Source organism: Spermophilus citellus (assembly GCF_964194105.1).
Source record: "Spermophilus citellus genome assembly, chromosome: 6".
Classification (NCBI taxonomy): domain Eukaryota; kingdom Metazoa; phylum Chordata; class Mammalia; order Rodentia; family Sciuridae; genus Spermophilus; species Spermophilus citellus.
In genome coordinates, this window is record NC_138187.1 from 78,624,776 (window position 1) to 78,647,935 (window position 23,160).

Consider the following 23,160-nt stretch of genomic DNA (forward strand, 5'->3'; position numbering starts at 1 on the left):
ACAACATTCTTAATATTGTATTTGAAATAAATTCTGTGTACACTGAGCCATCAAACTGGTAGCATCAATGTCAATAACTCAGAAAGTTTTGGATTTTGGTGCATTTTGGATTTTGGGATCAAGGGATGTTCAATTTATAATACAAAATGCTAAGTGTTATAAAATTAGTACAAGAGAATGTACCATGGGAATTTTTTGGTTGTCCTTATAAAGACTTCATAATAATGATAATTTAGCCAAACTTTGAAGATGTAATATTTCTGAAGTTAGTGGTGATATGAAGAAAATTCATACATAAATCTTTCTTTTAACATTTCGACATACTTTATTACATGATAAAAATAACATACTGAGCTGGCCTTGTGTTATATTTTGGCTTGCTTTTACCTCTTTTTATATAAACTTCAAAATATTAAGCAAACTAAGGAAAGGTTGGAAAAAAGGGCACTGATCTAAAGTGAGCAGAAGCTAGGAAATATGAGAACAAAGAATGTGGAAAAGCTCTGAGAAGAGGTAGTTGGAAAAAAGACTGAGTATACTCCATTTCTTTTTCTTTCTTTCTTTTTTTTTTTTTTTTTTTTGTAGTTGTAGATGGACAGAATGCCTTTATTTTATTTATTTTTATGTGGTGCTAAGGATTGAACCCAATGCCTCACACATGCTAGGCAAGCGCTCTGCCACTGTGGTACAGTCCCAGCACACTCCATTTCTTTTTGATTGCTTGATAGCACAAATCTCCTCTTTTTCTGTAAGCTAACAAATAACCTTAATCACAGGAAGACACCAAAAGTACATTTCTGAAAATCTGCCTACAAAGTGATATGCTCTATATTAAATTTTGTTGTTTTATTGACTATTATTACAATTTCAGGATTAATCATAATGTATAATACATTTATAGTAAAGAATAAAGAATATAGAAAAAATAAGTATACTTTGAATAAGATTCAACATTTCTATACAGAATTATAATAATACTGAATTCACAAAAGGAAATAAAAATACAACAGAACACCAGAAGCTGTGCCCTCTTCTGCCTGAGACAGTTGTACTCAAAAGATGCAAAGTCTAAAAGCTACTTTTCCACTTGGGCGAAGAGAGAGATAAACTAAGACCATAGAAGCCCTCTATTGACCCCCAATCCAATGTTAAGAATCCTTCTACAGCTTTTATCATAGTTATAAATCAGCCTGATTATTCTGAAAGAGAGTTTAGAATTAGACAATTTATTATACTAAATAGGAAGCTCTATAGTTATCCAGCTATTGAGAAAACTTATTTTTAAGATTTTATATTTCTTATATGTTAATATTTATTTTTATCTGCTTTAAGTTTCACTTCTACCATTAACTAGTTGCATCACTTTGGACAAAATGCTTCACCAATCTGAGTCTTAAATATTTTTCATCTACAAAATATGAATCAATAAGATTAAATATCTCTAACATCCTAGCTAATTAGCATTTTGTGGCTTTTCATCTTTTCTACGTTTAGCAATAAAACTAGAAAACTTTGTATTCTGTCTTTGGATTTCTGAGTACTTGCACCTAAAGCCCTCCTTTCATAGAGTTGAAGTAAGGAATGTTTGCCTTATGTTGTGAGGTTTTTCCAGTTTTCTGCATCTTTTTGTCCCTTTTTAATAGTAGAGTTCACTCATAAAAATTCAGACCAGCTTCCTATCCCTTCTCATATGTGTATGTGCTTCCTATGTAAAATATATCTGTCTGAAATGTTTTGGTTTTTTTTTTAAGTTTTAGAGAACTAAAGTATGCTGCTTCATCCCTTGGAAAACCTGTACTTAACTCTGAGAAGGACAGGCAACAAATGCCTCTTAGTCTTTTAGAGGCTTTTCTTCCTTGCTAATTAGCTGTGAATGTTTTGTTTGGTTTCTGACAGAGTCCCAGCAAAGAGAAGCAAAAGGGTCTAGAAAGGAAGGGGCCTGATTGTAAGGGAGGGTGACCTCCAGACTTGTCCACAGTTGTAGTCTCCATGGGAGAAGCTGCTTGGGAGGGAGGATGCTTTCATTTATTGATAATACCATAAAGTACTATATCATACTCCCTTTACCCTCTTAAGCACCCTTTTATTTATTTATTTATTTATTGAAATAAAAGCTAGATCAACACTAGATTCTTCTCTTTACTCAGTTACTGCTCTTACACCATCTTTAATTTCTCATGGGAGCGAGGATATACATACTGGAAACTTCCTACAATAATTTTTATTTTAACTGTGTTTATGTTAGAACAGGTTGGTAGTGAGAAATGGTAGAACTAGAACTTACCAATGTGAAAAAATTACAACTTTAGGCAATGCACAACTAAATGAGTTTTATATTTTGTAAGTTATATTACTAAGAAGCATATCAAAAACTTAAATAGTGAATTCTCTGAAAGTAAAACTATCTAGTAAATAAATTATGAGTACTTAAGACCTGTTTCATCTCAGACAATGACTGATTTAAACTGGTAATCACTTGAGATATCTGGCACTTTCTAATCTTATCTGAGAAACAGATAATCTTAATAATCCAAATTGTTTATGGACCCAAATGTATGAGGCTCCAACACAAACAATGACAAAAATAAACTAAAAAGTTGTAAGAGTTAGATTGAAAATAAGCACATAACACTTATTATACTTCATCAGCTTTTATTACTTTCATGAGTACAAAACACAAGATCAGTTTAAAAATATTCCAGGGTTGTGAACATAGCTCAGTGGTGGAGTGCATGTTTATCATGTGCAACACTCTGGGTACAATCCCCAATGCACACATATACACACATCCTAAAAGGACATTATGAAGGTTAGAATAATTTCCTGGAATTAAACACTGAATAACAACAACATTAATGACAGGTTGAGTCTTAAAAGAATGTGTACTCCCTTCAAAACTATCATGAAGACATAAACAAACTGGTAAGATGTGAAAGTGTCATTGGGGCTACACTTTACATGTTACAAATAACTTCTAGCCTCAATGCATATAAGCCAAGCCTTAATAGAGTCCAAGTTCCTTGATATATTCTAATTCATATTCCACATCTTATGCTGATCATTCTACATGCTTTCTTAACTATTCCACAAACTTTCTCAAGTTCCCTAAACTTCTCTGCATATAGAAATGCATCTTACTCTTCTCCAATGTTCTTACCTCTCCAAGCACACACTAGCCTTCTCTCTACTTCTCAATTCACAAATACTCTCTATATTATTTTTCCATTAGTTTCTCATTTGACTTCTTTTACATTTCTGCCTGTATAAGTACATGAATGATATGAGGCATACATTTTGCTAAATAGCAATTTCTTTTTTTTTTTCAATTCTTTTTTTTATTGATTATTTAAAGCATTACATAGCTCATGATATATCATCTTTCATACATTAGACTCAAATTGTGTTTTGAACTCCCATTTTCACCCCAAATATAGATTGCAGAATCACATCTGTTACATATTCACATTTTTACATAATGCCATATTAGTGTCTGTTGTATTCTGCTACCTTTCCTAACCCCTACTATCCCCCCTCCCCTCCCCTCCCCTCCCATCTTCCCTCTCTATCTCCCCTGCTGTTGTTCAATTCTCTCCCTTTTTTTTCCCTCCCCCTTGCCCCTCATAGCCTCTTATAATTTTATGTATCCTTGAAGGTCTCCTACCATTTCCATATGCTTTCCCTTCTCTCTCCGTTTCTCTCCCCCCATTCATCTTTGTTTACTGTAGTCTTTTCCACATGCTCTTCCTTCCTGTTCTGTTCTTAGTTGTTCTCTTTATATCAAAGCAGACATTTGGCATTTGTTTTTTAGGGCTTGGCTAGCTTCACTTAGCATAATCTGCTCTAATGCCATCCATTTCCCTGCAAATTCTATGATTTTGTCATTTCTTAGTGCTGCATAATATTCCATTGTGTATATATGCCACATTTTTTTTTATCCATTCATCTATTGAAGGGCATCTAGGTTGGTTCCACAGTCTAGCTATTGTGAATTGTGCCGCTATAATCATTGATGCAGCCGTATCCCTATAGTGCGCTCTTTTAAGGTCCTCAGGGAATAGTCCGAGAAGTGCAATAGCTGGGTCAAATGGTGGTTCCATTCCCAGCTTTCCCAGGAATCTCCATACTGCTTTCCAAATTGGCCTCACCATTTTGCAGCCCCACCAGCAGTGTACAAGTGTACCTTTTTCCCCACATCCCCGCCAACACTTGTTGTTGTTTGACTTCATAATGGCTGCCAATCTTACTGGAGTGAGATGGTATCTTAGGGTGGTTTTGATTTGCATTTCTCTGATTGCTAGAGATGGTGAGCATTTTTTCATGAACTTGTTGATTGATTGTATGTCCTCCTCTGAGAAGTGTCTGTTGAGGTCCTTGGCCCATTTGTTAATTGGGTTATTTGTTATCTTATTGTTTAATTTTTTGAGTTCTTTGTACATTCTGGATATTAGGGCTCTATCGGAGGTGTGGGGGGTAAAGATTTGTTCCCAGGATGTAGGCTCTCTATTTACCTCTTTTATTGTTTCTCTTGCTGAGAAAAAACTTTTTAGTTTAAGTAAGTCCCATTTGTTTATTCTGGTTGTTAACTCTTGGGCTATGGGTGTCCTATTAAGGAATTTGGAGCCCGACCCCACAATTTGTAGATCGTAGCCAACTTTTTCTTCTATCAGACGCAGTGTCTCTGATTTGATATCTAGCTCCCTGATCCATTTTGAGTTAATTTTTGTGGATGGCGAGAGAAAGGGATTCAATTTCATTTTGTTGCATATGGATTTCCAATTTTCCCAGCACCATTTGTTGAAGATGCTATCCTTCCTCCATTGCATGCTTTTAGCCCCTTTATCAAATATAAGATAGTTGTAACTTTGTGGATTAGTCTCTGTGTCTTCTATTCTGTACCATTGGTCCACCCGCCTGTTTTGGTACCAGTACCATGCTGTTTTTGTTACTATTGCTTTGTAGTACAGTTTGACCTCTGGTATCGCTATACCTCCAGATTCACACTTCCTGCTTAGAATTGCTTTTGCTATTCTGGGTCTTTTGTTTTTCCATATGAATTTCATGATTGCTTTGTCTCTAAATAGCAATTTCTATCAATCTTTTCCTTGAATATGAACCCATCTAGAAAATGTTTGATTTATTAAGTCAACATTATCAATAATGTTATACAGCAACATGTCAAGTATAATAGCTTTGTTTTTCTAATCTACCAAATTCTTATCATCATCACAAAATCCTTTTTAGAGGAAAAAAAAAAAAAAAAAAAGGAACACAACTTAGTACTGGAGGGAATAAGAACCTTCTCAAAAAGCAAGGGATATGGGGTAGGGATGTAACCCAGTGGTACATTTTATGCCTAGAATGTGCAAGGGCCCTGTGTTTAATTCCTAGCACAGGAAAGAAAGAAGAAAAAAAAAGAAAAAAGCAAAGGGTACTACAAAAACATACTTTTACCTCTACCCTGCCTGACCACAGAATCACTCAAGAGTATTTTCTATCCACTTAATAACCATTATGTGCTTTGTCTCTACCACTTCTAACATTGTACACATATCTTTGACAGACGAGTAAGATAAAAATACTTTCCTATTCTATCAAGTAACTTTATTCTGTCTAAATGTTTTATTTTAGACTTGTTATATCATATTTATCTACTAGAATATAAATATCTGATCATCTATTAGAATGTGAATTCCTTAATGGATATACTCAGCATCTGGAGGCACAGAATATAATTGTAGATGATACTAATGGGCTATGTAATATCCTCTTTATTAAAAAAAAGCCACTGTGCAATGTTTTTCTCAGATCTCTTTCAGATTTAACACAGTATCTTAATAAACTGATAGTATGGGAAGTACTATATCAATGATATTATCTTTGTATCTGACCTATTTCATAAAGTAGGTACTTTACTGTTAAGGGTCTATTCATCTTTCAAGACTTGGTTCAAGTGGCTCCTCCTTTTAGTGTTTCCTGGTCATGCTAAATAGAGACAACTTACATCTTTGAACATCCCCAGAACTCACTGTTTATACTATACACGTGAAACTTATATGCCATATTGAATCCTGGTTATTTCAATTCATGTGTTGTAACTGTTACCTGACTTACGTCCTAGAAGGCATATTCATTTCTAGAGTCCCTTGTAGCACCTTAGTTTTACATGTGTTTATACATTTTTATTCAAATGGCTGCATTATTTTTAAACATATGACCACATGAAGCTTAAATATTATATATATAATAAATTATATGTGTGTGTATATATCTATATGTATATGAATGAACTATTGTCATTTGTAAGTATTTCTAGGGGGTATAGAAAATAAATTTGGGTAACCTAAATAGGCAATAAATAACAGAGTTTTCTTAAGAGGTCCTTAATGTTGAGTAACAAATAGAACCTGGAGCATAAGCTGAGTCAAAACTATCACTTTTCCCAATCCAGTAGACAACTCTATACATATAACAAATGTAGTAAAGAAAAGGATATTTAGAGGATGAATGGAAAGAAAATAAGTTGGGAAGGGATGTTGCTATGAAAAGATTTGGATACAGATTCTCCAGAGTGAACTGCACTTGCTGGAAAATTCCCACTTTTAAAAACTTACCTAGAATATTTGAAGCTCAGTTTTACTTAACTTTTCATGAAAATTCAAGAGGCTCATACAAGACATAAAACTCTTGTTAATTAATATCTGCTTATTTATGCTTACAAGAGCTGTTTGTATTAGCTTTTAAACCTATGCAATCCTACCAGCTCAGGAGACAGAAGAATCACAAGTTCAAGGCAAGCATGGGCAACATTATGAGACCCTGTTATCTAAATAAAAAATAAAAAGGGCTGGGGGTACAGCTTAAAGGTATAGCAACCTCAGTATTCAATGCCCAGTAACACAAAATAAACCAAAAACCCATTTATGTCAGTTATACTTGTTTTTGTAATTACACAAGTCAATTAAAAACCATGTTAAAAAGATAAAATACGAGTAGGAAATAAAAGTTGTTTCTAAGAGAACCAAGTTTAGTGCTTTGGAAAGCTCCATGTAAGATTGCTAAAGATGCTTTTAACTAGAGATAAAAGACTATATGGGGGAAATCATAAAAATCTATAAGGATTCTGCAATGACATTGTTTCCTAAGAGTCTAATTAGATTCTTCTTTAAAGATATCAAGATTGGGATTGTCTTTAAAGAAACTGAGATTATAGGTATGGTTTATGCAAGAAAAAGGACAGGGAACTTCAATCAATGAGTACTCTTTAAAAAATACAACAATAGCTCTATATTATAAGAGTGGTGAATAAATGTGAAGTACATGTTTAAAATATTTAAGGCTATATGTGTCATTTTTTATGTGCAGGTCTCTATCTATTTTGGTTTTGTTTTGCTTTTGTTTGGGGGAAGAGGGTTCTGGAAATTTAACCCAGAGGCACTTTACTACCAAGTTACATCTTCAGCCTTTTCAGTTTTTCATTTTTCAACATTTTCTCTAGGTTGCTTAGGGCACTGCTAAATTGCTGAGGCTAGCTTTGAACTTGCCATCTTCCTGTTAAAGCCTCCTAAACCACTGGGATTTTAGGTGTGCACTGCCATACCCCAACATTTATGCTCAGGTCTTTAGTAGGGCCCTTTTTTGACTATTGTACCAATCACCAATTCAGATTGCTTTCTGTTAAAATGAATTTTTCTAAATTTCCTAAGTATGCTATTTAAGAGGTTCTCAAAGAAGAATCACATAAAAACGTGTATCATCAAGCATATGTATTCACATTATAGTTTTATGGATGAACCAATATAGAATTTTATTATGAATTAATACAAAGGTTCACAACAAACCAAAAAAAAAAGTGAACAAAAATCTAATCCTAACAGCAACTATTCAGTATTGTTTGCTAATGTCTTACATAAATTATATGTCTATCAATCTAAAATACTTATTACACTACTACAATTAGTAAAAGCAAACTGTATTACATTATTTTGTCAGTGACCACCAGAAAAACTGATCTTGCCTCTTCCTTCCTCCCTCTCTTCCTTCCTTTCCCTCTCTCCCTTTCACCTCCCTTTTCCTCAGACCACCCCCTCCCATTTCTTCCTCCCTTCCTCCTATAACCATCCTCCCCTTCTGTGAATTGAACCCAGGGGCACTGTTCCACTGAGCTACATCCTCAGCCCTTGCTATTTTTTATTTTCACACAGGGTCTTGCCAAGTTGCTAAAACTGGCTTCAAACTTGTGCTCCCTCTGTCTTAGCCTCTGGTGTAGCTGGGATTACAGGTGTGTGCTACCACAACCAGTTCAGAAAAATTAATCTTATATCTCCAAATCATTAGCTTAAGCAAAAGGAAAAAATCATCTTGTTTTTCTTCTAGAATGCATTTGTGAGGAAGAAATAATTTAGATTATTAGATTTAAAATTTAAAAGTTAGATTTATAGAGGCCCTGAAAGGCTAATGCATAAGTATCTAAAAGTTGATAGGCAAAAGGTACCAAAAGGTAAGTAGAAACTTTAAAATTCAAACCAATCAAACAGTTTAAGAAAGTAGTTCCTAAAGAGAATATAAAGATTTTGTAAAATTTCTTATTTTCTAAAAATTTATGATGAAGCAAAACAGTTGTTTAATCTGATGGGTCTAGATACCATAGGCAAATACTTTAAAATAAATTGTAAAGCTAAGCCACTGAAATACATTAGTTCTTGTTTGGCAAATTACCCTGCATGCTAAGAAATATGTTAATTTTACCAAATAAATGACTGCAAATTACTTAGAGTAAAATAACAAATAAGTATTTAAGATTGATAGCTCTGATGATAACTAAAAACAAAGTAGGCAGAACTGGTTCTCTAGCTTAAATACACTTATTTACTGAAGCAAAACATTTCTCCTCCAAAATTATAATCTCAAAAACTTCAAAAATCTCTGCAGTAAAAGTATTTACTTACTTTCAAGTATTACATTTATGTGTTGGGAATTTTCTAAGTAAGCAAAACAATTAGAATTAGCAAAAGCAATAATTTAATAGAACACATTTTGTATGTTAATTGCCATATAAATATATATATATACCCACATTTTATTGGGTATTATTCTTGAAACAGACACTCTGATTATCAGAAAACAAAATGTCCTCACTCTTCTTAAAATTGCAAATAAATGAAAAGCAATATATATTTTTTTGCATAATTATACAGATGCTCATGTTAAGGGCTTTAAAAAAAAAACATCATGTACTCAAATGCTATTAAAATAATAGGCGATAAGCCACTTGAGTTCTGTTCCTTTTTACCGGTTATGCCTTTCATGATAATAGCAGATTAAACTTTTACTGCTTTTATATCTGTCCTAACGATAGAATTTTTTTTTTTTCCTTTTCCTAGTGTCCCGGAATTCTAAGGTGTTCTAAAAGCAAAAATAAGAGATAATTATAGCAATAAGATAACTAAACAATCTTGAAACTACTCTAAATTAGGTTTAACTTATAAAAATATCATTCAATTCAATCAATCTTATGAAGCATATGTGTATAACAGCATTCAGATAGCAGACACTGGCCTAAATTATTTCATGAATAACTAAAAGAGAAAGCATCTAATAGGATATGAAAGAAGTACCTTTTACCTGAATTAGATGAGGCAAGGCTTTTAGTGTAAGGCAAAACCAAATTCCTAGCTTGCATGGAAGCAAATCATGCCACTGTGGTTTTATTAGCAATCTAAAAGGGGAAAAACCCAAACAAATCAGTGAAACAGAAAATGCTAGAAAACAAAACAAAATGTTTTTTAAAAGATCATGAATTCTTTTTTGAACACCTATTTTAACCAAAAAAGTAAAAATATTCAATGAAATACTTATGATGTTATCACTTAATTTTACTCTACTATGAAATGCAATACTTACAAATGCAATAATATATAGCAAGTAAGAGAATCTAGGTTAAGATTTTGGGAAAGGAGACTCATACTCAAATTATAAACAAACAAAAATCCTTTTCTAACCTGGACTTTTCATCACTTTTGCATAATGAATTCTTAAACCTTATGATTACTTCAGCTATAAAAGACTAACCATAGTCAGAATGTTCCCAAGTGCTGACAACCAGATCCGAAGACTGTAGCATAAACAAACCAATACATAAAAATTAATGTCATTTGCAGTTCACTGAAGCATTACTCACTGATGTCATCAGAATAGAAGACAGGCAGAATGGTCTCTGATCTCCATTCCACATTGATCCAGTTTATGTCATGCTGTGTGAACTATTTAAACCACTTATTTCTTTCTATGAATCAATAGAAGAAATCGTGGTATCTTTTTGAGTGTACCACATATCACTGCCTCTTTATATATTGTCATTCCTGAGCTAAGAGATAGATTCTTTTAGTAATATTTTGTTTCTAAAGTTTAGTACAAAAATTTCATACTACAAGAATTTGAGAGTTTATATTATTTATATTATATATATATATATATATATATATATATATATATATATATATAAGCACTTTACTAATTTTCTTAAAGATTAGAATTTGTCTTACAAACTTCAGCTCACTAGTCTTTATAAACCTACTATAGATAAAAATGAAAGCATATCTGAAATGGATATACATATGATGTTGAATCATATTAAAGACAAGTTTCAAGTTATAAAGTATTTTTATATACTCCTACCTTTCATTTTTTTCTGAAGCACCAAGTTTTGATATATCCACACTCTTGTTGCCTGTCTTTTTTTTCTTTTCTCTCTTTTTTCTACTAAGCAGTTCATCCTTAATGTGGAAAGAATTATGGTTACAGGTTATCATTAACATGTATTCTTAAATGTTATCAAGATGCTTCTGTGAAGAGTAAACACTTCAGAGGTACATTTATGCAAATGTATGTAGGGTCCAACATAATTAAGTAAAATCATCAATCTTTCACAATAACTGTTGCCATGGTATCCAGGCCTTAACACACATGAAGTTGGCACTGTCAGTCATGTGCATCTCCATAGCAATCAAAGTTTTCTAAGAAGAAAAAGCATTCAACTTACTTTTTCTCATTCATGCGACTTTAATAATGTCTCTTCAAAAGGAATGAGTAAACAGATGCTAATTCATGAATCCTGATAAATATGTTTGATTACCTTTAGCATATAAATAAAAACACATGGCAGAATAAAGTGTATAATAGCTTTTCAGACCAAGAAAAATGTAATAATTTTCTATTAAACCAATCTCTGAAGTCATAAAATACATTAATCTTGAATCTTATGAATTTAGTTAAAATGTTTTTAAAATAAACATTCATTATGTAAGGGCCTGTGACAAAAAATTTCAAGAATAAATCTTATATTAAAAATAATTCTATTTAAAAGGTGATAATTAAGAAAACATGTACTTTCTTATTTTCAGCTAGATATTCAGATCTTCGAAAAGTTTTAAAATGAGTGCCATATTTTTAAAAATATTTTTTAGTTGTCAATGGATCTTTATTTTATTTATTTATATGTGATGCTGAGACTCGAACCCAGTGCCTCACACATGCTAGGCAAATGCCCTACCACTGACCCATAACCCCAGCCCCTGAGTGCCACATTTTTCAAAAAGCAATATTATTTTTCTTATTACATTGGTACTTCTTAGGAATAAATAAAACACTAACTATTGAGTGTAAAACTATTAGAATGATGAGTATATGTTGAAAATAGAAATTCTCATCACTTGAAAAATAAATGTCTGAAATTCCACATGAAATGAAGGAAGCCAGATCATTTGATTTATCACCAATACTTACCAATTGTTTTTCCAGGTAGATTGACCAAACCACAGCATAATGACCCACTGTGAGAATAATGAACAAGAGTAATGCCAGCTCAGCATTGCTCATTTTTCTCACCCGCCTGTAGTAGAATACAGGCTGCCGCCAATCTGGAAGTCCATTGATCAGAATATCATCATACCTACAGTAGCAAATATAAAGGTTATTCATGGGGTCTTTAAAATAAAAACAAAAAGCTTTATTTGTACCTATATTTAAAAAGAAAAGAATTTTCCCAAATAGATAACATAAATTACGTAGATTACCAGCATATAGTGTCTAGTGAATTCAAAGCACTGTATGTGGCTCCAAATACTGACAACCTTTAAGAATGTGCACAGTAAGAATACACTATGTTTTACAGAACCCCAGGATCTAATCTAAAGGAGGTACAAATGATCTACCTGTCTACCACAGTCTCGAGTCACAAAAAGTTCACAAGAAAAAGCTAACACCACAAAAGTCCATAAGAAAAGGAAGGCTCTTGCTGGGAGAAAAATCAAAATCAGAGGTTTTGTTACCATGAATTACATATATATTGAATCAAATTCAGGATAAAATTTTTAGTCTGTGTCTTTTGTTCTAACCTCATACTATGGTGATTCAAGGTTAAAACATTTATATGCTTTATTTTATCCAAAAAACTTAAAGCTATAAAATGGGCACTTTGTATTTTGTATTGCTCACCTTCCTTTAGAAAAAAAAGGGATATGGAAACAGTCAACATTTATGTCAGACTTCTTAATAAAACTGCTTATTTGTAACCATTTAAAAAGTGTCAATTTCCTCATTTTTGGCTTTTGCTGGGAAGGAAGAACATTAATAAGTAAAAAACCTTTCCTTGCAATACATTTAAATTATCTTTCCTGGTACTATAGGGATAAAGTATATTTTTTTATTTAAAAAATTTCTTTAAAATAAAATTTCAACTGAATTTAAATTTGCCTATCAGTTATTAAAGCAAATATTTTTAAGATTAAAAATAAGAAGTTATTGTTTATGACTGTGAAACACAAAATGCTCACAAACACTGTTATGTTCAACACACACAACCTGTTAATCTTAATTGAACACAACTCATTAAATATTCTAATCACACTATATCCAGAATTAAATCTTCACTGAAAGGCCTAATTTGGTGCAACACATTGACCAAAATATTTTAATTAAAAATATTCTGAGTTAGTCGCAGGCCTAATTACAGGAATAGAAATAGGGTCTATATTGTCAGGCAGGTCAGCAGAACTCAGTAGTAGGTTTTTCTCAAGTAAATTGACCGATCTAGGAATAATAGCGCAGCTGCTAAACTGCCAGTCTTGACGTGTAAATCAATTTAAATGCTACAACTGCAGTAGCTACTTTGATAGTTATTAAATTGATACCTTGGAGATATGCTAAAAAAATTTAAGCAGAGGGTCTATTACAGGCAACTTCTATTTTCCATAGAAAAGACTGGTTATTAATGCAAAATATATTTTATTAGCAATTCTAGAACATCTGACTATTAAATCAACTTAGATTATTAATAATACTAGTAGATAAGAATAACCAAATTTTGAAAACAAAGAAAATTAATTAACATTAAACTCTTAAAATGCAAACTGTGTATTATATGTGAGAGTATAGAAATTAAAATATGGTTGTATAGTAGCAGGGTCAAGAAAAATTTGATGCTAAATATCCTCCTTTTCAATATTTGCAGCAATTCTTGAATATTAACATCAAAATATAATGACAAAAAACCCTACCATTACTTTTCTTAAAAAATTATATTTAATTTAAAAAAAAAAAAAACGATCTCATTTAAAACTAGATGTGGAAAGGTAAAAAGGTTTCAATTACTACAGCACACGATTATAACATTCAAATGAAGTCCAATGAATGTTAAGTTCCAAGTTTATTCTAAATCCTTATTTTACTTCATATTCATTGGGGGTGGAGGAGCCCAATATAAAAATTATTATCTCCAGCAAATCTCTCTGAAATGACTTTGTAAGTAAGGTTATTAATGAAGACCATCTAAGAAAGTGGAGACAATTTTCTAGTAGCAGTGCTAAATGCCAAATTTGTTTTATATCTAAACTGCACTGGAAAAATACATGGTTGAACTCACAGTTAAGAATTTCCTATCAAATATTTTATTATTAATACTGCTGAAAATGCTAAGCATCTGTTAATAATTACTTTTCTACTCCCCGTATAAACTGTATTTAGTGCACAACCAAATTTAAAAGTAGCAAAACCTCGTGTACTGAACATATTAAACACAACCAGATATTTATTAGGTTATGTCTGCTACTCTAAACAATAGTGTCCAAGGATTAAGCTTAGAATCACATTCTATTGATTTTATTATCAATGAACATTATGACCTAGAGGACTGATCATTTTAAGGGAAGATCGCTTCTATTAAAATTCACTTTTTAGAATTTATACTGTTAAAAGATAAATTACTGCTTTCCTGATAAAACACTGAAAAGACAAATACACTTCTTAAACACATAGGCACTGTATTTTTCAATAAGCTATTTAAAGAAAAACATGTGTTAACACTACAAAATTTAAGACATCCCTTATCATGTTTTTATATTTAAGCACATAACGCTGTTAAAATACTCTGTAATTGAGACTGATACAAACTGTTCTTAATTGTGTGTGAAAACCAGATCAAGAATGTAGAAATGGGGTTGTGTCAGCAGTAGAGCACTCGCCTAGCATGTGTGAGGCACTGGGTCCAATCCTCAGCACCACATAAAGATAAAATAAAGATATTATGTCCACCTAAAACTAAAAAATAAATATTTTTAAAAAAATTCCTTAAAAATGTATAAATGTATAAATGTGTTATAGAACACACAGAAGCAAATCTCTATGATAAAAACATCATTAATGCAAAAAGTCATATAACTGTAAGGTATTTTCTTCTAAATAAAAACACATCATTTCCACATATCTAACATATGACCTAATGCATGCTTATTTCATTTGATTTTCTTAAAATGTATGTGATAAACATGAAATAATGGTTGTCTAATCTTTAGTAAGTTCCATTCAGAACCCACAGTTCATCAAAAATATTCAGCCTAATATAAATAGTTTCTAGAAGACAAGTAAAATCTTAAAATTTTGAATTACCAAAAGGAAAAATTATGTATATTTAAAATATCAGCACATTTTGAAACAAAACAGAAATTATGTAACTAAAATAGAAAATTTGTGTATTTTGAAAATGAATAATTCTGGCAGTTGACTAAATTGTGATTCCCATCATATAAAGCTTAAATTTTTAGCTTAACAACAACATAAATTTAATTTGGGTCAGATTTCAAAATTTCCAGTAAAAGTTAATTATATAGAGATCATAAACAGAAAACAAGACAAAATTAACTGATCCTATGCTTTCTTTAAATATGTTTATACATATATACATACATGTGTATACATATATATATATTTAACATATAATATACACATATGTTAAAAATTGTGGTACTTAACACTTTCTACATTGTATATGTGTCATATCTTCAAATTAGGTAGGTTATAAAATGAGATTTTTTATTCTCAGCTTAATGTTTATTTTGATTAAAACAAATCTGTAATCAAACAACAATAACTAGGTAATGGATTTTTAAAATTTTAGCTAACTGAGGCTGATAACTATACCTTCAATTGTACTGTAAACAAAACATGATTTCATTTAGTAAACTAAAAAATACATTCAATTTTCATAAATACAGAAAAAAATAGACAAAAAGATTTTAATCTGCATAATTGGATGAGAAAAAAAATACTGGTTAAAATTTATAACAGATTTAAAACAAAAGTAAATTATGTTAATATAACTAAAGCACAATGTAGTGTGTGTGTGTGTGTATATATATATACATATAAGTAGATTGTACTTTAGTTATATTATACACACACACACACACACACACACACACATATCATATATATATATAAGACTGGTACCCAATACTTTTATTTAATATGTATGTATATATACAGTTACATATATATGGTGTATATGTATGTGTGTGTATGATGACTGGAACCCAACACTTAGCTAAACTCAGGGCACATGTATAGAAATTTATGTTGGACCATTAGCTGGGCTACTGTTCCCCAAAATAAGTAAGTTACCTAAGAAGTTTAAGAAAGGCTGCTATGCTAAGTTTCCTCACACCACTAACCAGTAAAACCTGTTATTTTCATGATACAGCTTATGCCTTTGGGAGAATAGGGGTCTAAAAGTTTATTCATAATTGCATTCCTAGGAATCTACCTAAAAGAAATGAAAACATACATCTACACAAAGATTTATTCATAAATATTCACAGCAGCATTATTTAACATCACAGAAAAGTAGAAACAACTCAAAGGTCCATCAATTGGTGAATGGATGAACAAAAGTAGTATATCTACACAACAGAATACTATTTAGTAATAAAAAAGAATGAAGTGCTACAATATGGATAAACCTCAAAAATATTATTTTACTAGAAGGAAGCCAGATGCAAAAGACTATATATACTACATGATTCCATTTATATGAAATAAGCAGCACTGACAAATTTACAGGCATTAAAGTAGATCAGTGATTGCCCAGAAATAGGGATCAGAGACAAGAGTGCCTGAAAATGAGTTTTGAGTGAATTTTTTCAAAAATATTTTTTAATTGTCAATGGACCTTTATTTTATTTATACATGGTGCTGAGAATAGAACCCAGTGCCTCACACATGCTAGGCAAGTGCTCTACCACTGAGCCACAACCCCAATCCCTTGAGTGAATTTTTTGAAATAATAGAAATATTAAAAATCTGGATTGCAGTGATGGTTTGTAAAACTCTGTACATTATTAACAGTAAATGAGTTGTAAACTTAAAGCAAAAGATTTTCATAATATATAATTAATACTTTGGCTGTTATGAAATAAAATAATACTTGTGTTTTTCTTAAAAACATTATCCAGCTTGTTGCTTATTTCATTTCTCTTCCCTTTTCTACCAAAATTTAGATAATACATCTGATTATTTCACATGTAAGGAAAAAAAAAGAAAAGAAAACATGTCTGACAATTTTCCAAACTGCAAATTCCCAGAAGATCACTTTTAATGTGTGTGCAGGAGATGAACTCCAAAACAGCACCTTGCACATTTTGGGCAGGTGTTCTGCCACTGAACTATATCCTTAGCCCTGGAAGGTTACACTTTTAAAAACACTTATTTAATGAATATTTATTATAAACAATTGTGATATCAAGAATACTTTTAAGGCCAATATGAGACAATCTTCTGTAGAAGATAAAGCAGTGTTCTATTCTTTCTTTCTTTTCTTTTATTTTTTAAGGAATTATGAACATTAGGTAATTGTCTGCAGAGATGCCTTTCTCACTTAAATTACTCACAGGTCACCTGGCCTCAGGCGCAAGCTTTAGAGGAGTGAGTCTCAGCTTGATTAGTTAAGACTTTTGCCTCAAGGAAAACCAGTTACCAAAGAGTTACTTGGGCCTCAAGGGGTATAAATACTACAGCTGTTTGTGTAACTGTCAGATCCATTTTTTTCTACCAATACTCTAAATAAACGCAGAGGGAACTAATCCTAGAGAGATAATGTTAGATGAGTTTATGTTAATGAGAAGACAGCTTATATATAAGAAGTGATTCATATGAAAAGACAGATAATTTCAGTAACTGAAAGACACTGTTACAAAGTTTATTGACAACAACAAACAAAAAGACAAACTCTGATGCTCAAGATGTTGGAAGACTAAATAAAGCTATCTTTACAGACACATTTTTGATGTGTGAAACAAAAGTAGGGGCTCATTGAAAGAAACTAACTGGAAAATTTGCACAGAATGACCAACACTTCTTTCAACACACTTTTAGGACTCTTTCAACACTATAGATTATCTCAAACCCAAGGAATGTCTGCTATGATACCTGGATCAATGCCAGCCCTTGTTATAAAGCCAAGAATACTTCAAGAGAATATCTTGATTCCTTGCTTTGCAATCTGACAAACTGAGGAGGTATTCAAACTAAACAGTCAAGATGACAGCCAAGAGTGGTAGCTAATATTTTAGGATACAGAATAATTCTGGACAATACATTTGAAGAAAGACTCAAAATGATGTTCATAGCATATTTTCAGGGTTGTTTTTAAGATGTATTTTTAGTACCACAGACAGATACAAATACTTAAGTTGGCTTTAAGCTTATAATTCAAATAACTGAGCTTTGAGGTTGGTGGGTTGTTGTTGTTTTAAGTACTTTTTTTTTTCTTTTTTAAACTGGAAGGCAACATTTTAAAGTTTTGGATTGTGGACCATGTCTCATGAAATCAATTTTGTGGACCAAAGCAGCTTTGGTGGGGTGGGAGACTAGACAGACCAGAATGGAAAAAATCAAGTCTCTTTCAAATACAATAGGGTTTTGTGAGCCTTTTATTTCAGTTGTGTGTGTGTGTGTGTGTGTCCCCTGAGGTATTATTTTGAATGTATATCTTACTGTGAGTCTGACTTATAAAACTTCGAAGCCCCACAATAGTATCCATATTCCACACATTCTAAAGGGAGTAAAGGAAAGGAACCTCTCTGCAATCTCTTCTTAAATCAATGGTACTAGAAACCACTATGTACGAGTATTACTCTCTTATGAAAGGGGCACAGAGAAGTCCCAGAGTAAGAGGCTGTCTCCATTTTGAGGTTTAACCCTAAACACAATAACTTGAGCAGAATTAAGAAATGGGATGAAGGCAAAAGAAATGAGAAAAGCATGAATATTTTTTCAGTCATAAATTTGGTTAATTATTTTGAGAGTGAGGAAACATGGAAGCGTACTAAGGGCTAGGTTGTGGCTCAGTTATAGAGTGCTTGCCTAGTACATGTGAGCCACTGGATTTGATCCACCGCACCACATAAAAACTAAATAAACAAAATAAAGGTATTCTGTCCATCTACAACCAAGAAAGAGAATGTATCAACTTGACTATCTTTAACAGGCTAATTATAAACATTTAAGAAATGAGAGAAGGAAGACCAACAACCACATATCAGATAGGAACTAATACAGATATATCAAATAGAATGGACATTTGTTTGGAAACAAGTGGTATTTGTATTTCCCAGGGCATAAACATCCATGTTAAAAATCTTATCTATGAAGCAGAACCGCCTAAAGTTATGACTCCTGATCTTAGAGTCTATAAATACTGATTCAAACTAGTAAATATTTCAACAAAAATTACATTTAATTGTAAAATATTTTTTAAAAACTACATTTGTAAAAAATACAGTTGTAAACACTGCATTTCTGGGAAGGAATGAAAATAGAACACCAACTTATAATAAATAAAATGTTCAGTAAGACTAAATTCTTTTTAGAAGATGTTGCATGAAACTACATCTTAATTCAGAAGCACAAATAAACACTCACCTCTGCCTTCGTTCATCATCCTTTAAAACTTCATAAATGGCCACCAACTAAAACAGAAGCATTACTTTAAAACAAAAATACTCTCAACTATAAGAAATAACACACAGGAAAGTGAAGGCTCTATAATGTACATGCAGAAAACCCTATGTGTGCATAAGTGCAATAAACAGATAAAATCTTAACTATAAGTAATGTTTTACGTTTTGGGTAGCACCTTAAGAGGATAAAAAAATGGTTGAGGTCAAAAAGAATCTTTGTGAAAGCAGCAAAAGCTAACAGCTTATCTTAAAATACACCTTTTAAAAACAAAAGCTGTAATTTAGACAATAAAATTATGACAATTATGACCCTCCAAGCATTCAGAGAGTCTGACACTACAAAATGTTGGTGAAAACTTATTTCATTAAAAAATTGAATAAATTTATATTTTAGACTACTATTTCATTTTTAAAAGGAAATATTCTACATGTAAGTTAATATTCAACCATAAATATAATTATTATTACAATTGTCACAATATATATATAAAGGCATATTTCACTTACTTGTCTAAACTGAGTTTCTGCATTTTCATCTTTATTCTTGTCTGGATGTAAAGTCAGTGAAAGCTTACGATATGCTTTTCTGATGTCTGCAGATGAAGCATCCTGGAGGTGGAAGGGGGAGGGGGAAATACAAAGCAAACTTTGTCAGAAAAAGAAATTCCCAGAACCTTGTTAAGATCTGAGAAGACAGCCATCCAAGTGCAGGACTCCAGGCAATGTAATTTGAGCAATCAGTCTAACAACCAGGCTATGCAGCTAGCCTGACCCACATGACTGAACAATTATTCAATCTAATTTGGCTCTCCTCTTAACTTTTCATTACCATACAGTCATTTAAAGAACACAGTATTTGCCAAAACTTTTCAAACACTTGCCTTCCTAAAATTAACCAATAAATCTTTTTCAGTAATTAAGAGATCAAAAAGAAGCAAATTAAAAATTAATACATCTGTGTGCCTTCAAAGAAGGTCTTTATTTATTTGAGAATCTAAAAGCTAATTTCTGAATCCCATATGTACTTTATTTATTGTTATTTATATTGAATTTAACATTCAGCAACAATTTATGGAATATCAATTTCACATGTCAAAAAGTATGCGTATTTGAAGGCAGTTAAATTTGCATTTATCTAAAAATTATAATTTAAAATAGTTATGTATATTATACTTAAATATTTTTCAGTACTTTAAAAGATGTTTTCAATGTTTTCCAGTTTCCCCAGTATTTGTAGAAATAAATTTTCCCACTACTTGTATATTACTAATATAGTTTAAATATATTTTAAAGGACACCTGGTTCAGTACTTCAGATTAAGTGAATGTTAAAATTACATTTTATATAATCTTGTATGCACAGGTAAAATCAGAGAATAACATTCTACATTGCTAATACAAAATACACAAATAAAGAACAAAGAATACACTGGGATTTAAAATTTTATCTCTACTAAGTTTAAAAGAAATTTCAATAACATATTCATGAGGCAAAATGATAATAAAGTTTCTTATAAAATTTTACCTTTTATTTTATAGCTATTTGTCCAATTAATTCCTCCAACTAATAAAAAGTTCAAATGACTAACAAATTAAAAAAACAAGGATTTTTACAGTGGGACTAAAAAGTTGTTAAAGAAAACAGATGGAGAAAGACAAAGTAAGACTATATTTAATCTGTAAAGATTTCCTTTTATAAACTACCATTTTCATTACCAGTTTTCTGGGGCTGGTTGCTTCTGCTCAGTATCCTATGCTAGGTATTAATATTTTTGTGATTAAAAGGCTGAGAACTAGAAAATTAGCAAAGTAAGTTTTGCAGGTAATATGGTTATTTTTCATTCTAATTTGCTCAATGAAATTGATGTCTTCCCTGCATTAGACTACAGGTTATCTGTGGTAGAAAGAAATGATTATCTAATGGAAATGTGTGATGAATCTTTTGGTTGATCAGAAGCCAAGTGTCAACTGAATAACCATTCTCTAATTTGGATTTCATATTTTATTAAATTGAGACTGTACCAGAGAGAAAGTTACTCCCAAAGTAGATTTCTTACAAAATAAGAGCTTACATATCCTTTTTTTTTTTTTTTGGGGGGGGGCAGGTACTGGGGATTGAACTCTGGGGCAATTGACCACTGAGCCACATCCTCTCCTATCTCAGCCTCTGGAGCTGCTGGGAATACAGGCGTGCTCCACCGTGCCCAGCTACATAAAAACTGATAGATGCTAATCATATAACATCTATGACTTATTTTTAAAAAATGACTAATAGTCACCCAAGGCATTTCCTTGCTTCCATTCTTGCCATTCTGACCCAAATACTCCATTTTTTTCTGCCACAGTATATACTCAAAAAACAAATTTGGCCAGATGGCTCTCCTATTACAACCATTTCAGTAATTACCTTTAGTGTCTTCATCAACTGTATTTTTCCATCTTTTTAGCCTTATCTCTATGTTGGCCCATCCTCCTGATCTCCCAGATCATTACATTTTAAGATGCAGTTCACCAACTTCATGTATACAGACAATTTCTGTTAAGGAACTGACCTCTCAGGCTACACAAAAACCCTGCCTGGCTATTTTCCTCTTAAGAACCCACCCAACAGAGTTATTTCACCAATAAGCTCTATTTTAAGTGGATAAAGCTGAAAAGCTTAGAGATGTTTCTATCTAAAAAGACATGCTCTAGACATGTTGTACCTAAAATTAGATTATGTATTTATGTAATGTAACATGCTCAATGAATCTTAACTTGTTTTTATCCACATAACAAACCTATGATGTAAGTACAATTATTACCAGGCAGATTTTACTGATGAGGTGAGAGAGAGAGGTTAAGTAATTTTTCAAGTACACACTGCTTGCATACAGATAAAAAGAGAATTCAAATAAGGAAAATACTTGATTCTTTTTCATAATCAGTCCCCTTTGTTAGCTTCAATTTTGGGCTGAATAACTTCACAAAGGGCTACTGCTTTGAGAAGGAGTGAGAAGAACTGTTATATTCCAATTAATCTGATAAAGTATATCAAACATGTTATCATAACTACAGTGTGAAAATATTCAATTGAAATTTTGTTTGTGTATTTTTGTTTTTTTGAGACAGAATTTCAATATGTTGCCCAGGCTGTCATCAAACTCCTGGGCTCAAGTGATCTTCCAGCTTCAGCCTCCTGAGTAAATGGGATTATAGGTATACATACAGCACCTGGCTTCCAGTGGAAGTTTTAAAGGTAAAGACTGATATGTGTTGGCTTGTCTAACACATTTTACATCACTTTCTGCTAGGCCTGAATCTTAACACATTCAACTTCCAACTTCAGCAGAGAGCTTTTATCTTTTTGGCTCATAGAGAAAAGTTTTTGACAGGGCTATGACTGAGTTGACCATTTTTAACACAGTTGATATTAGAGATCTACTGGATTAATTTGCCAGGATTCTTTTCCTAAGTGTGACATAGTTCTCTGGCAAGCTGACTATGAATGATTTTAACACTTGGATAACCTCTGTAAAGAAAAGACATTGTCATTCTTTAAAAAACAAATGAAAGTAATATATGCTCATCAAAACTGAAACAATGGGTGATGAAAAGTCAGTGAACATGGCAGGATAGAAAACTCTAAGGGTCCGACCCTCCAATGAAACAGTGAATAACCTGGCAAAATCTGTCAGAATCAACTTTAACTGAACTCTGGAAACCAATCAAAGTTTACGGCAATCGGGCAAGTGCTTAAGAATTAGAACTCAGCTAATTCTTAGGCTATCGAAGATGCGAACCTAAGTTTTTGGTGACATTTCTGGTGCTGGAGGGAGCAGAGGTGTTCTCAAAAAACTGTGGTTGTTTTGATCTGCCCTTGACATTGTATAAAA

General features: G+C 32.0%; 1 protein-coding gene across 2 annotated transcripts in view; it reads right to left on the reverse strand.

The window, feature by feature from the left end:
• Positions 1–23,160, reverse strand: part of DNAJC1 (DnaJ heat shock protein family (Hsp40) member C1) — a 234,156-nt gene that overhangs the window by 104,982 nt on the left and 106,014 nt on the right. For both annotated transcript variants that reach the window (XR_014022775.1, XM_081300173.1), the window contains exons 2-6: positions 19,794–19,895; positions 19,249–19,295; positions 11,782–11,947; positions 10,675–10,772; positions 9,622–9,715 (exon numbers count right to left, since the gene is read on the reverse strand). Coding sequence is in view for 1 of the 2 variants with exons in the window: in XM_081300173.1 (XP_081156299.1) it covers positions 9,622–9,715; positions 10,675–10,772; positions 11,782–11,947; positions 19,249–19,295; positions 19,794–19,895 (507 nt within the window). In the remaining variant the exon portion in view is untranslated. The remainder of the gene's footprint in view (positions 1–9,621; positions 9,716–10,674; positions 10,773–11,781; positions 11,948–19,248; positions 19,296–19,793; positions 19,896–23,160) is intronic.